At 40.9% G+C, this 13,248-nt stretch overlaps 1 protein-coding gene across 3 annotated transcripts in view; it reads left to right on the top strand.

Annotated features, from left to right (window-relative positions):
• The window catches only part of UGGT1 (UDP-glucose glycoprotein glucosyltransferase 1), a 101,019-nt gene that overhangs the window by 64,648 nt on the left and 23,123 nt on the right, over positions 1-13,248 (top strand). For all 3 annotated transcript variants that reach the window (XM_069464894.1, XM_069464912.1, XM_069464922.1), the window contains exons 25-32: positions 294-424; positions 1,677-1,772; positions 7,490-7,592; positions 8,413-8,492; positions 9,660-9,849; positions 10,897-11,055; positions 11,588-11,673; positions 12,852-12,936. In XM_069464894.1, coding sequence (XP_069320995.1) covers positions 294-424; positions 1,677-1,772; positions 7,490-7,592; positions 8,413-8,492; positions 9,660-9,849; positions 10,897-11,055; positions 11,588-11,673; positions 12,852-12,936 — 930 coding nt within the window. The remainder of the gene's footprint in view (positions 1-293; positions 425-1,676; positions 1,773-7,489; positions 7,593-8,412; positions 8,493-9,659; positions 9,850-10,896; positions 11,056-11,587; positions 11,674-12,851; positions 12,937-13,248) is intronic.

Here is a 13,248-nt window from a genome sequence, read left to right on the forward strand (position 1 = left end):
GAGAGTTAATGAAAACTACCTTGCTATTTGATTTTACTTCAGAGTTTGCTCACTGTAAAAATAAGGTGAAGTGTTCAAGTCCGTGTTCTGTGTCCCTGAGGAATTAATAAGTAAACAAATAACTGAGTTGTTTTGGGCTTCTCGTTTTATTTTTGCACCGATTTTATTTAGAGCATACCTGTGCCTGGTCTGTAAGGTGCATGGGTGTGGAGCCAGCCTGACGAGGGGGCTCCTGCACAGCTGCAGCCGGAGCGGCCCTCCGGCTCTGACCGCCTGTGCTTCTCTTCCCACAGATCATTGGGCCACTGGAGGACGGCGAGCTCTTTAACCAAGATGATTTCCACCTCCTAGAAAACATCATCTTAAAAACTTCAGGACAGAAAATAAAATCTCATATTCAACAGCTTCGAGTAGAAGAAGATGTGTAAGTTTTGTCATAGAAGGAATTAATTAGCTCATACCACAGGGGTTGGTAATAATTGGATTTTCCTTATTGGTCAAAGTTAGGATTATATATTGGTCACTTACGCTACCTCTCCCAACTTGTTTTATTTCCAACTTCAAAATATAATAGTGCTCTTTTAATTTATGTTTGTGTTGAAGCAAGCTAATTTCTTTTCTTTTTTTTTTTTGATGTATACCATGTCACCTTTATATTTTAAAAATCCTAAATCATATATTTATATATATTCATATATATATGTAAATACATAGGACATTATAGATACCCACTAATCTGTTAACAATGTTTACTTTTGGGAAAAAGGGACTGGGATTGGGTAGGGAGGGAAAGGAGAACCTGTATTTCTATATTATTTGAACTTTTATAATGAGTATTGATGTATTACTTGTTTATTATAATAAGTAATAAAATGAAGGGTTGAACTATACAGTCCGCAAGATTCCTCCACCTTGCTCTGATAGTCTATGTCCACAAACAGTTTGGAGGGCAGTGCCCTTGTTTCTGGGGCCCTCGCTTTTGGAAGAGATCTCGGTCTACAAGGCCACCATTGCTGGATTCTTGGACCATGCAGTGCATCTGCCTCATACAGTCCTGGAGCTGGGGATCTGTTGTCTGCAGTCCGGTGGCCTTCAGTGCCGTAGTGAACTTGTGGATAGGGATTCGTTCCTGTCCCTCAGCAGTGGTGTAGAAAAGCAAATCACCCAGGCAAGACAGCATGCCACTCTCTGATGAATCACTTGGACAGGCAACATCCCGAGGGCCGACCTGCCCAAATGCCCTCCCCGGCCACCGCACGTCACTGCCCGAGCATGGCGGACCCAAAGCCCCAGACTGATCCTGGTGCTGTGGCTGGTGGCCGTGCGGCGTCTCTCTGCCCTGCGCCGCAGCCTCACTGAGAATGTAAATAATATTGGCAGTCCTGTTAAGGGCCAGGCCCTGCACTAGGTGCTTAATAAGTTTCACCAGCACAATATTTACAAGAGTCATGCAAAATAGGTGCTATCTCCATTTCATATGTGGAAAAATGACTAACTTCCTCAAAGCTATACAACTAATTACTTACAAAATCAATACTCTTTCTCATGCTTGTCAAAACAGAGCTCTTGCCTTCTTCAAACCGTTTTGTCAGCATTCAGTATTTGGGCTAATATGTTTGGCATATGAAAACCTGTGGTTAAAGAGATGCTAAGATTTCACTAACCTCATCTTTCAGGGCAAGTGACTTGGTAATGAAGGTGGATGCTCTCCTGTCAGCTCAACCAAAAGGAGATGCAAGAATTGAGTACCAGTTTTTTGAAGACAGACACAGGTATAGAATTAATGTTGATTTTGTTCATATTCTTGAACATTAAACTCTTAAGTTTGTCTTTACCTCAGCTCCTTTATTGTTCCATACAATGTGTGTATATTAGTTCTATAGGAATGGAATGCTTGTTTGGTATACAGTTTTGATGTGTATATGTATTTGTATTCAAATGTAAAATTCATATACAGACCTCAGTTGCATGAAAGTTGACATTTATTTCTAAATAATTTTGAAATAATTCTGAGTGCATCCTTTGGTAGAAACAGCATTTAATGGGCTGGGCGTGGTGGCTCACTCCTGTAATCCTAGCACTCTGGGAGGCCGAGGCGGGCAGATCGTTTGAGCTCAGGAGTTCGAGACCAGCCTGAGCAAGAGCGAGACCCTGTCTCTGCTAAAAATAGAATGAAATTATATGGACAGCTAAAAAAATATATAGAAAAAAATTAGCCAGGCATGGTGGCGCACAGCTGTAGTCCCAGCTACACGGGAGGCTGAGGTAGGAGGATCGCTTGAGCCCAGAAGTTTGAGGTTGCTGTGAGCTAGGCTGACGCCACGGCACTCTAGCCCGGGCGACAGAGTGACTCTGTCTCAAAAAAAAAAAAAAAAAAAGAAAACAGCATTTAATGAAACAGACCAGTTGTGATTTTCTTATATTCCAGAATAAACAGGCCGGGCGCGGTGGCTCATGCCTGTAATCCTAGCACTCTGGGAGGCCGAGGCGGGTGGATCGCTCGAGGTCAGGAGTTCGAGACCAGCCTGAGCAAGAGTGAGACCTCGTCTCTACTAAAAATAGAAAGAAATTATATGGAAAACTAAAAATATATATATACAAAAAAATTAGCCGGGCATGGTGGCATGGCTGTAGTCCGGGCATGCCTGTAGTCCCAGCTACTCGGGAGGCTGAGGCAGTAGGATCGCCTGAGCCCAGGAGTCTGAGGTTGCTGTGAGCTAGACTGACGCCACGGCACTCACTCTAGCCCGGGCAACAGAGTGAGACTCTGTCTCAAAAAAAAAAAAAAAAAAAAAAAAGAATAAACAGATTATTAAAGCACTTATCATACTCATTTTTTATTAAAAAGTTTTGTTTTTGATAAAACAAAAATAAGTTTAGCTTTATGAGGAAGTCCTTGCCTTTTTGTTCTTGAGTTTTTTATTTTATTTTATTTTTATTTTTATTTTTTTTGTTGAGACAGAGTCTCACTTTGTTGCCCAGGCTAGAGTGAGTGCCGTGGCGTCAGCTTAGCTCACAGCAACCTCAGACTCCTCGGCTTAAGCGATCCTACTGCCTCAGCCTCCCGAGTAGCTGGGACTACAGGCATGCGCCACTATGCCCGGCTAATTTTTTCTATATAGATTTTTTTTAGTTGTCCATATAATGTCTTTCTATTTTTAGTAGAGACGGGGTCTCGCTCAGGCTGGTCTCGAACTCCTGACCTCGAGCAATCCACCCGCCTCGGCCTCCCAGAGTGCTAGGATTACAGGCGTGAGCCACCGCGCCCGGCCGAGTTTTTTATTTTAAAAAGTAAAGATAATTGAGAGACCATTACCGTGAACACCCAGATAGATATCTTTCACCTACACCAATTGTTGTGGTGCCACACTTGCTTTATCTCTGTCATCTGTGTGCATGTGTAGTCCTTGTAACGTTTATTTATATGTTTGCGTATACATGTGCACTCATTGTATTCTGCACCATTTGAAGGTATGTTGAAAACATCATGACATAACATGCCTAAAGTCTTCAACATATGTCTCCTGAGTATTAGGACTTTCTCCACAGTCCCCGTTAGCATATCTCAAAAATTTAACCTTGATATGGTAAATATACAGTCCCTGTGCACATTTCTCCAGTGTCTCAGTAATGACCTTTTTTTTTGTTTTGTTTTTGTTTTGAGACAGAGTCTCACTCTGTTGCCCGGGTTAGAGTGAGTGCCATGGTGTCAGCCTAGCTCACAGCAACCTCAGACTCCTGGGCTCAAGCGATCCTCTTGTCTCAGCCTCCTGAGTAGCTGGGACTACAGGCATGCACAACCATGCCCGGCTAATTTTTTCTAAATACATTTTTAGCTGTCCATATAATTTCTTTCTATTTTTAGTAGAGATGGGGTCTCGCTCTTGCTCAGGCTGGTCTCGAACTCCTGAGCTCAAACAATCCGCCCGCCTCGGCCTCCCCGAGTGCTAGGATTACGCCCTGCGCCTGGCCAGTAATGAACTTTTACAGCCATCTGTTGTGTTTGATTTGGTCAAGGTCTCACATTGTGGTTAGTTGTGTGTCTTTAGTCTCCTCTAATCTTGAAGAATTCCCTGCCCTTTTGGGGGGCGGGGTGGGGGCGGGGTTGTCTTTTGTGTTTTATGACATCGACCTTTTTTAAGAGTCCAGGCCAATTGTCTTGTGGAATGTCCCACAGTCTCTGTTGTTTCCTCATGATTAAACTTAGATTAAATCATTTAGGAGAACCCTGCCCAGTTAATGTATGTAGGCCTTGTCTTACCTGGAAACTACACGTATTGATTGCACCTCAGAATTCCGAGGGTTGAGTGAAACAAGGATGCCTGTGCCTACTCCTCTGTGATTCTGACCTGCCATGGATTGGACTTTGTTTTAGTGGTCCTTTGTTTTTTTACAGCCAATCCTTACAGGGATCAGATTTATGCGGTCAGATGGTTTGATGATGGCAGGCTGCAATGCAGACCCTCTCTGTTTGCACTGGCTGTGTCTCCTAATTTCTTATGTTGCCACTTGGGGGAGACTCCTGTGACTCCGAGCTAATCCTTGTTGAATTTTGCCATCAGCATCCAGATTTGCACCCATTTTTCAACAGTCTGCGTATTTTCAGGAATTAACTCACTATCTCGCAGGAAATATTTCCCAATTGACCTAACATTTTGTTTGCCTTTCATGGCCAAGACCTGAGCAAAGACCTCTTCCCTAGTCTCCATGAATTTTGTATCGTTAAAATGCCGTAATTACAAATTCTATTATGATAAATTGTAAGTGTAGTTTGAGAAATTCTTAAGGGATTATGTTAGTTAAACGAGTGTTTGTTATATTTAAATCAGAAGTTTCTCATTTATGTTAGAAATAAAAAGATCTGAACTGTCACTTAGGTACACCCTTGCCCTCAAAATGTGGTCCATGGGCCAGCAGCAGGGCATCGTCTGGGCGCTTGTTGGAAGTGCAAGCTTGGCCCACGCCAGACCTGCTGAGTCAGCAAGCGCCTACAGCTTAACAAGTTCCCCAGGTCATTCCTGTGTACAATAACCTGGTGAAGCACAGTATTCTTTGCCATTTGCTCTGCTCACCCTAGGCAACTATGTATGAGCTCCAAATCTTCAACCTGTCTCTGTTACTTTTGGCTTTATTTTGGCCCTTTCTCTGACCAGTACATCAAATATATTTAAACATGATACTTTGTATATTTATATTGTTCTTGTTTCCACACAATATTCCTATTTTGGTTTTTGTCTTGCCATCTTTTTGTTGTAGAGACGTGGAAGTGAGTAGAGGACCTCACAGAGGCAGTTTCGGGGTAGGCCTGCTGCTGGTCACCTAGAACACTGTGCTGGCTCAGAACATGAACGTGTGCCCAAACCTGGCTTGGGCAGGCCTGATCAGATGTTACACTCCAGTGTAGAGCCTTGTTTGAGACTCTTCCTCTTGTTCACTGTGAGCGTTTCTATAATGCTATTCTCTAATGTGCTGTTCCCTCCAGAGTAGCAGAGAGGTGCAGATTATTTTAGGGCAGTGGCTCTCAAATTTTGGCTTTTTAAAATGCTGATTGCTGGACCTGTCCCTGGAGTTTCTGATTCAGTAAGTCTGTGTTGGAGCCTGACAGAGTGCTTGTAAAAAGTGCCCAGGTGAAGCTGATGCTGCTGGTCTAGAGCCACACTTTGAGAGCAGTTGTATGGGAGTAAAAAAGTTTTGTTGTATTGGAATAATCATTGGCAGCTGATTGAATCTGGAATTGTTATATCAAAGTGAAAACATGTGCACTGACACAGCCAGAAAGCTATTTCTTTTTTTTTTTTTTTTTTTTTTTTTGAGACACAGTCTTGCTCTGTTCCCTGGGCTAGAGTGCCGTGGCATCGGCCTAGCTCATAGCAACCTCAAACTCCTGGGCTCAAGCGATCCTCCTGCCTCAGCCTCCCGAGTAGCTGGGACCACAGGCATGTGCCACCATGCCCAGCTAATTTTTTCTATATGTATTTTTAGTTGTCCATATAATTTCTTTCTATTTTAGTAGAGACGGGGTCTTGCTCTTGCTCAGGCTGGTCTTGAACTCCTGAGCTCAAACGATCCGCCTGCCTTGGCCTCCCAGAGTGCTAGGATTACAGGGGTGAGCCACCTCGCCCAGCCCAGAAAGCTATTTCAATGAGTATTTCCAAAGCAGTTAAGATTTGAAATAATCTTCATCATTGTCTAAACTATAGTTACCCAGTTTTATTGGTTATATTCTGTCTCATGTTTTACTTTTGTACTCATCCTATTGGATAAATGTTCTCGCATAGCAGATCATAGCGGAGTAGCAGTAACGAAGCCACATTAAAGTATCATTCAGAGCAAACAAAGTATTGATTTAAGCAATTAATGATTTTGGAAAATTGGGTATAGTTTTAAATCCTTTCAAGTTGATTCCTTCTTAAAGTGGGTCAGAGGCCCCTGTTCCACCTAAGTCCCCTACGTCAGTGTGCCTTCACAGGCAGCTCCATCGGGGTAGATGAGTGTTCTCCCCAGAAACCGTAGCGGTACAAACTGAAGCCTGATCAGCTCTTGCTGTTCACTTATTAAGACCTGACAAAATATGTATAACTTAAATGCTAAGTATGTGATGAAATTAATTTTTTTTTGCCTCATAAATTGGTTTAGTTCTTTAGGAAATGTGGCTGACGGTACATATTAGCCACAAAAATATTTACATCCTGTGACTCCATAATTTCATATCCAGCACTTCTTTGAGCCGAAAGAAATTTCCAAATATGGAGAAAGTTGGACGCACAAATTGTTTAGAGATCAAAAGCTATCTTAATGTCCAGCAGTAAAGCTTAAGTAAGCTATGGCAGATTCATTTAGTAAATAAAATATCATTTCTTATTCAGGATGCTTGTTGCTGTAACAGTGTGTGCAAATCTCTATGCTAAAGTGGTGGGGGAGGGAAGGAAATTGTTTTAAAATTGCTAATATTCTGTGGTTATTACAGCTAATTTTTATACAAGTATCTAGAAAGGATTATATAGAGATATAGCTAAGTGATTGGGCTGGGATAGTGAGATTTTGTGGTTATATTTTTCCTTTTTCTCTGTTTTGTGGTTTTTCTGGAATGTTCTTAAGTTTCTTTTATTATTTTTTAAAAATTGATTTATTCCTTCTCTCCTCGTATTCTTCTTGCCAGGAAATAAAAGTTGGTATAAATAATCAATAACTATCAGAAGCTATCATGAGTAGCTTTTAACAGTTTTTGGTTAAATATAATTTCAAGCTGGTTTTCCTCTGTGTACACAAATCTTTCAGTCCATTTCAAGTGAGCCTAAGTTATTAGAGTTTTGCAGTCTTTGGGGTAGACAATCACATAGTTGGCCATCATTGTAGCCTAGTTGTTCTAAATCTAAATTTATTTGAAATGCTGAGAAGGCTGATAGTTTATGTTGGACCAAAAAAGCTACAACTTAACTTTGTTTCCTGTTTTCTCCATGTTAATGTTTTGTCCTTTTGATCTCTGTAGTGCAGTTAAACTGAGGCCGAAGGAAGGGGAGACATACTTTGACGTGGTGGCTGTCGTTGACCCTGTCACCAGAGAAGCGCAGAGGCTTGCCCCATTGCTCTTGGTAAGACAGCTGCAGAGGCAGTTCAGAGCACCATTATCTGAAGGAGTCGCATCTCCGTGATTCGCTGAGAGCCTCACTTCTCCTTAGCCATCTTCCAAGGACAGTAGACAGTGTTACAGAGCACCCTGGGCAGAGCAGTCTTCTTAAAGATTGACGATGGTATCATAACCTTAGAAGTTGGTGCTAGTTTGGTTGGCTGCCTCATGTAATGAAAAAAATGGTTAACTTCCTCATTTAGAGCAAAACATCTTATTATTATTTTCTTTTTTTAAAGAGACAGAGTCTTGCTTTGTTACGCAGGTGGGAGTGCAGTGGTTCGATCATAGCTCACTGCAGCCTTGAACACCCGTACTCAAGTGACAATACAGTCACCATAACATTTCTTTTAGTTATATTTCTTTAAGGTAACATTTTTATTGCTATATAATCACCTAACCTTTTTTGTGGGTATTTATATGTGTGTTTTTTATATCCTTTAACATGAGCTTTGATGATGAGTCCTTATGTTTTCATTTTGCTTCCCCACAGCCATGTGTTGAATTTCTTTATGTGAGGGGCAGTGATCTGCGGTAGCCAGCTTCCCTACTTTTTGGCCAAGTCACATGTGTGTGTGATTTAGATTCTGCACTAGGGTGATTTCCAGAAATTTCTGCATTGTAGACTTTATGGCAGTTATTATCCTTATATCTTTTCTTGAGATATTAAGAAATGTTCTCTCTTAAAAGAGAATACTTTGTATAATTTATTATTTACTCAGTGTCAAGTAATCAATTTCTGAATAATAAATTTAAATATTTTGTCATCTGGTTTGCTCTTTTAGGTTTTGACTCAGCTGATAAACATGAATCTGAGAGTATTTATGAACTGCCAATCTAAACTTTCTGACATGCCTTTAAAAAGGTAAAACATGATATTTAAGAAAACAATTGAAAAAATGGTACCGAATCTGAAGGCTGATATCGAATGCTAAAGGATCAAACAGGTTTATAGGTGAACATCATTTTTGAAAGGTCATTTACTAAATGTTCAGTTTTGCCAAATACTTGCTCTGGTCTGAAATTCTAGAAGATAGTCTGGGCAGGGGAGCATTGAGGTGGCATTAACCCAGGCTACTTGCATTTGTGCTTTTCGTCTTATAAGAAGAGTATTCATTTGAAGTTGGAATATGTATGTTAGAGGAAGCTTGCTTAGGCTTCTTTGCAGTTATCTCAAAAAAGAGGACAGGCTTAGCTATATGCTGTTAAGAGCTTTGGAATGGTAATTTATGGAAAAAGCAATGCACAAAGCAATAAATAGTGTAGCATATATTATGATTATGGGAAATTCTTACCTTGCAAATATGCTGTGTTCTACAGTTTAGATTCTAAGTGTATTGAAACAGTCCACATATACTCACCATTAAATTGGTACTAGTAGATCAACACATGCACATATGGAAGTAACATTAATCGGGTGTGGAGAGGAGGGGATGGCTGAATTCGTACCTAATGGTTGTGCAGCGTGCTGTCTGGGGGATGGGCATGCTTGTAGCTGTGATTCTGGCAGTGCAAAGGCAATTTAGGTAACAAAAGCGTTTGTACCCTGTAAGATTCAGGAAAAAAAAAATTAATTAATTAAAAAAAAAAAAAAGGAAACAATGTTTGTAAGTGACCAAAGGGTTTCCAGCTTCCATCATCATCCTTGTATAGGAGAAATGATTTAAATTATTACAGTGTTTTCAAGGATAGTCTGAGAACCCAATCAGTATTTATGACTTGGGTTTTAAGAGAAAAATGAATTCTTCCCAAAGGGAGAAGAGTACTTAGGAAATGCTTATGGCGCTGACAGCAGCCATGCTCATGAAGGAATGGCCCTCCCTCAGTCCTGTCCCTCTCTGCCTTCTCTTGCATCTGCAGCAACTGCAGGAGACAATCTTAGGTCAAAAGATGATTTTGGAAATGCTTTTGCCAATTTGGAAGGATACCCCTCTCCAAATCTAGTTTGTTTTAAGCCAGTAGTTTAACTGCATAAATTCAAGGACCATGGTCACGTACAAAAAAAATCTAATGCTTTTCTTTTTAATTTCAGCTTTTACCGTTATGTCTTAGAACCAGAGATTTCTTTCACTTCAGACAGTAGCTTTGCTAAGGGTCCAATAGCAAAATTTTTGGATATGCCTCAGTCTCCACTGTTTACTCTGAATTTGAACACACCTGAGAGTTGGATGGTAGAATCTGTGAGAACGCCATATGATCTTGATAATATTTATTTAGAAGAGGTAAGACTATCATTGTTTCCAAATATCTAATTGTGTATAAAAACTATGTATGATGTAGTAGTGGTAGACTTTGAACAGATTGAATCGCAGTCTAGATGGGCCTCTGAGACATTAGTGTTCAGATGTGATATTTTTTAAAATAACAGCTTTATTCATATATAATTCATGTACCATAAAATTTCCCCCTTTAAACTATACAGTTCAGAGGTTTCATTTATTCACAGAGTTGTGCAGCCATCACCGTAATGTAATTTTAGAATGTTTTCGTCATCCCCAGAAGCAGCTCCATACCCCATGGAAGTTACTCCCCATTCTCTCCAGCCTGTGGGAACTACTGATCTACATTCTCTCTCTCTGTCGATTTGCTATTCTGAATTTTGTCTAAATAGATCATACAGTATGTGGTCTTTTGTGACTGGCTTCCTTCACTTAACAAATTGTTTTCAAGATTCATCCATGTTGTAGCATGCATCGGTACTTCATTTTTTTAATTGCCAGAAAATATTCCATTGTATGACTATACCATGTTTAATTTACCCATTCATGAATGGATATTTGGGTTGTTTCTACTTTTTGGCTATTATGAATAACGGTGCTATGAACATTGAGTACACGTTTTTGTGCTGATCCATGAATACGGGATATATCTTTCCATTTAGTTCTTTAATTTCTTTCAGCAATGTTTAGAGTCTTGTCCTCTCATCTGTATTTTTGGAATGACCTCCTTATTGTTTTTTCTCCTTTCTCTTTCCAACCCAGTTTTTATAATTGTATGCAGTCATTCACCAGCACCACGGTCAAAATACAAAACATTTCCATCACCCCAAAAAAGTTCTTTTGTACCCCATTCGCAGGCAATCCCTTTCCCTCACCCCTGGTCTCAGGCAACAAGATCTGTTTTCTGTTTTGCCTTTTCTCAAAGTTCTTAAAATATCCAATATGTGTAATAAATCCTTTTTGTCTGCTTCATTCACTTCGCAAAATGCTTTTCAGGTTTATCTATGTTGTTGCTGAGTAGTCTTCAAGAGATTAATTTTGATATTGCAGGTGGACAGCATAGTGGCTGCCGAGTACGAGCTGGAGTACCTGTTACTGGAAGGCCATTGCTATGACATCACCACAGGCCAGCCCCCCCGAGGACTACAGTTTACCTTAGGAACGTCAGCCAACCCCGTCATCGTGGATACCATTGTGATGGCCAATCTGGTAAAGAATTAGTTCTTCAGATACTGATACTGTAGTTATATTAGTTTGGGCACTACAGTTTATGATGGAGCAATCTTAACCATAGAGTGAGATTAAAATTCATAATTGACTGAATTTGGTCTACATAAAACACATTAGTTCAACTAAATTTGTAGGTTAGAATTACATGTCAGCTTAAAAGAAAAACATGATGGAATACTCTGTTCTAACCAAATTGGTCCCTGAAGATGGATTGCTCATGAGCTGACTGCCTTTTTCTTTTCTTTGGACATTCACCGCTTATTCACACATCACACATTGGTTCTTCACTGTAGTACGGATAAAAGGCAGACTTCTTGGCTTGACTGGCCTGCATTTTGCTAGAGTTTCTAATGTGTAGTTTTTTTTTTTTTAAGAGAGTTGCACTGATTTGTTTACTATCTTGTCTACATTATAAGTGACTGATAGTTCAGAAAAAGAAGTAACTATCCCTCAGAAACGGCATTTTGGTGTTTTGAAGAGAACTAAAATTTGATGTTTCTTCTTGCTCTAGGGCTACTTTCAGCTAAAAGCCAACCCAGGAGCTTGGATTCTCAGACTCAGGAAGGGACGTTCTGAAGATATTTATAGAATCTACAGGTAGGATTAAGCGAGGCAGATACATTTCTCCAGAACATTTTGAAATGAGAACCAGCTCTGACAGACTACTACTCAGGCAGTCAGCGAGGCACCGTGAATTTCATTTGCAGTTGTGTGTGTGGTGAAACGATGCTTTTGTTCCACCCAGGAATGTGGTGCCCCCAGCTCCCGTCCTGGCTGTCTAGGGCCCTTGTCCTCCTGTGCTTCCCAGGTGGACATTCCCAGTCTCTCGAGTGTTTCAGACTTCAGGGCTCTCCCGTCAGAATTGTACCTGGCGTTGGAATCCCTGCTCTCTGCTAGACGACAGCAAATATAGTGAATTCCTATTGTTTCTGTGACTTTCTGCACCTTGAAATTTGGTGACTGAAAATTTTAGGCATTACTGTGGATTAGTGGAGAAACATTTTTAATTTTCCCTTCTCTGCTCCTGTGTGCCTGCCAGTAGAGCTTGTTATAGCTCTTCTTACAGCGTGAAGGCGCCGGGTTGGGTACAGGACCTTCAGTCGACTGCCTGAGTGGCTCCCAGCAGAGGAGAGAGGAGGAGAGTGCTTTCAGCACTGTTCCAGTCAGAGGGTGGAGTGCTGGGGTTCCAGTGGTGGTTCAGGGTGGCCCATCCTGCCCTGCTCCTTTACTGAGGGCGCCGTGCTTGGCTCACACCTTGTGAACACAGACGGCTGTTTAGCACTCACCACGTGCTCGCCATGCCTGGGGCCTCTCCCTGGTGATGGATAATTTGAAGGAGGACTCACAGGGAAGTTTGGGCAGGCACTGTGTATGAAGGTAAAGGTTTCAACAGGTACTTCTTTGTAGCTCGAAGGGGCTTCCTTCAGGTTGTGAGAAAGTGATTTGTTCTACCAGCGTAGGCAACATAGCAAGACCTTATCTGTAAAAAACTAAGTAGCTAAGTAAATTAGCCGGGTGTGGTGACGTGTGCCTTTAGTCCCAGCTACTTGGGAGGCTGAGGTGGGAGGATAGTTCGAGCCCAGGAGTTCAAGACCAGCTTGGGTGATGATACAGTGAGACATCATCTCTAAAAAAAACAAAAGAAAAAGAAAGTTTTTTGTTCTGAAAAACTTCTTTATGAGAAAGACGATGCACAAATATGGCAGATTGCTGTGAGACCATTACTGCATTTTGAGAGTTGTGATTGTGATATCTCTCTTGCTTGTCTCTCTAAGCCACGACGGTACAGATTCTCCTCCTGATGCTGATGAGGTTGTTATTGTCCTCAACAACTTCAAAAGCAAAATTATTAAAGTGAAGGTGAGTTTTGGTATGCTAAGGCAGCCACCCTTTTATAGTTGGTATAAATAGCAGTATTCTGTTATTTGGTAGCTACCATATAAAAATACATATCTTGAGAGCAGCCCAAGACTCCCTTTGGAATTAACTGTAGCAAGTGCAGAAATGCTGCTTTAAGGCAAAATGTCTTTGTGTTAATAAATGTCAGTGTGTGGCTTTCTTTAACTGAGAGATTGCACCTTTTGGGTAATCTCAGTGAGCAGTGCAAGTCCCATTTTATATAAAATGTTCTTATGGCTGTAGTGTTGCTTTATATAGCCACAGTTAGTAGAA

The sequence above is a fragment of the Eulemur rufifrons genome, chromosome 1 (genome assembly GCF_041146395.1).
Source record: "Eulemur rufifrons isolate Redbay chromosome 1, OSU_ERuf_1, whole genome shotgun sequence".
Lineage (NCBI taxonomy): Eukaryota > Metazoa > Chordata > Mammalia > Primates > Lemuridae > Eulemur > Eulemur rufifrons.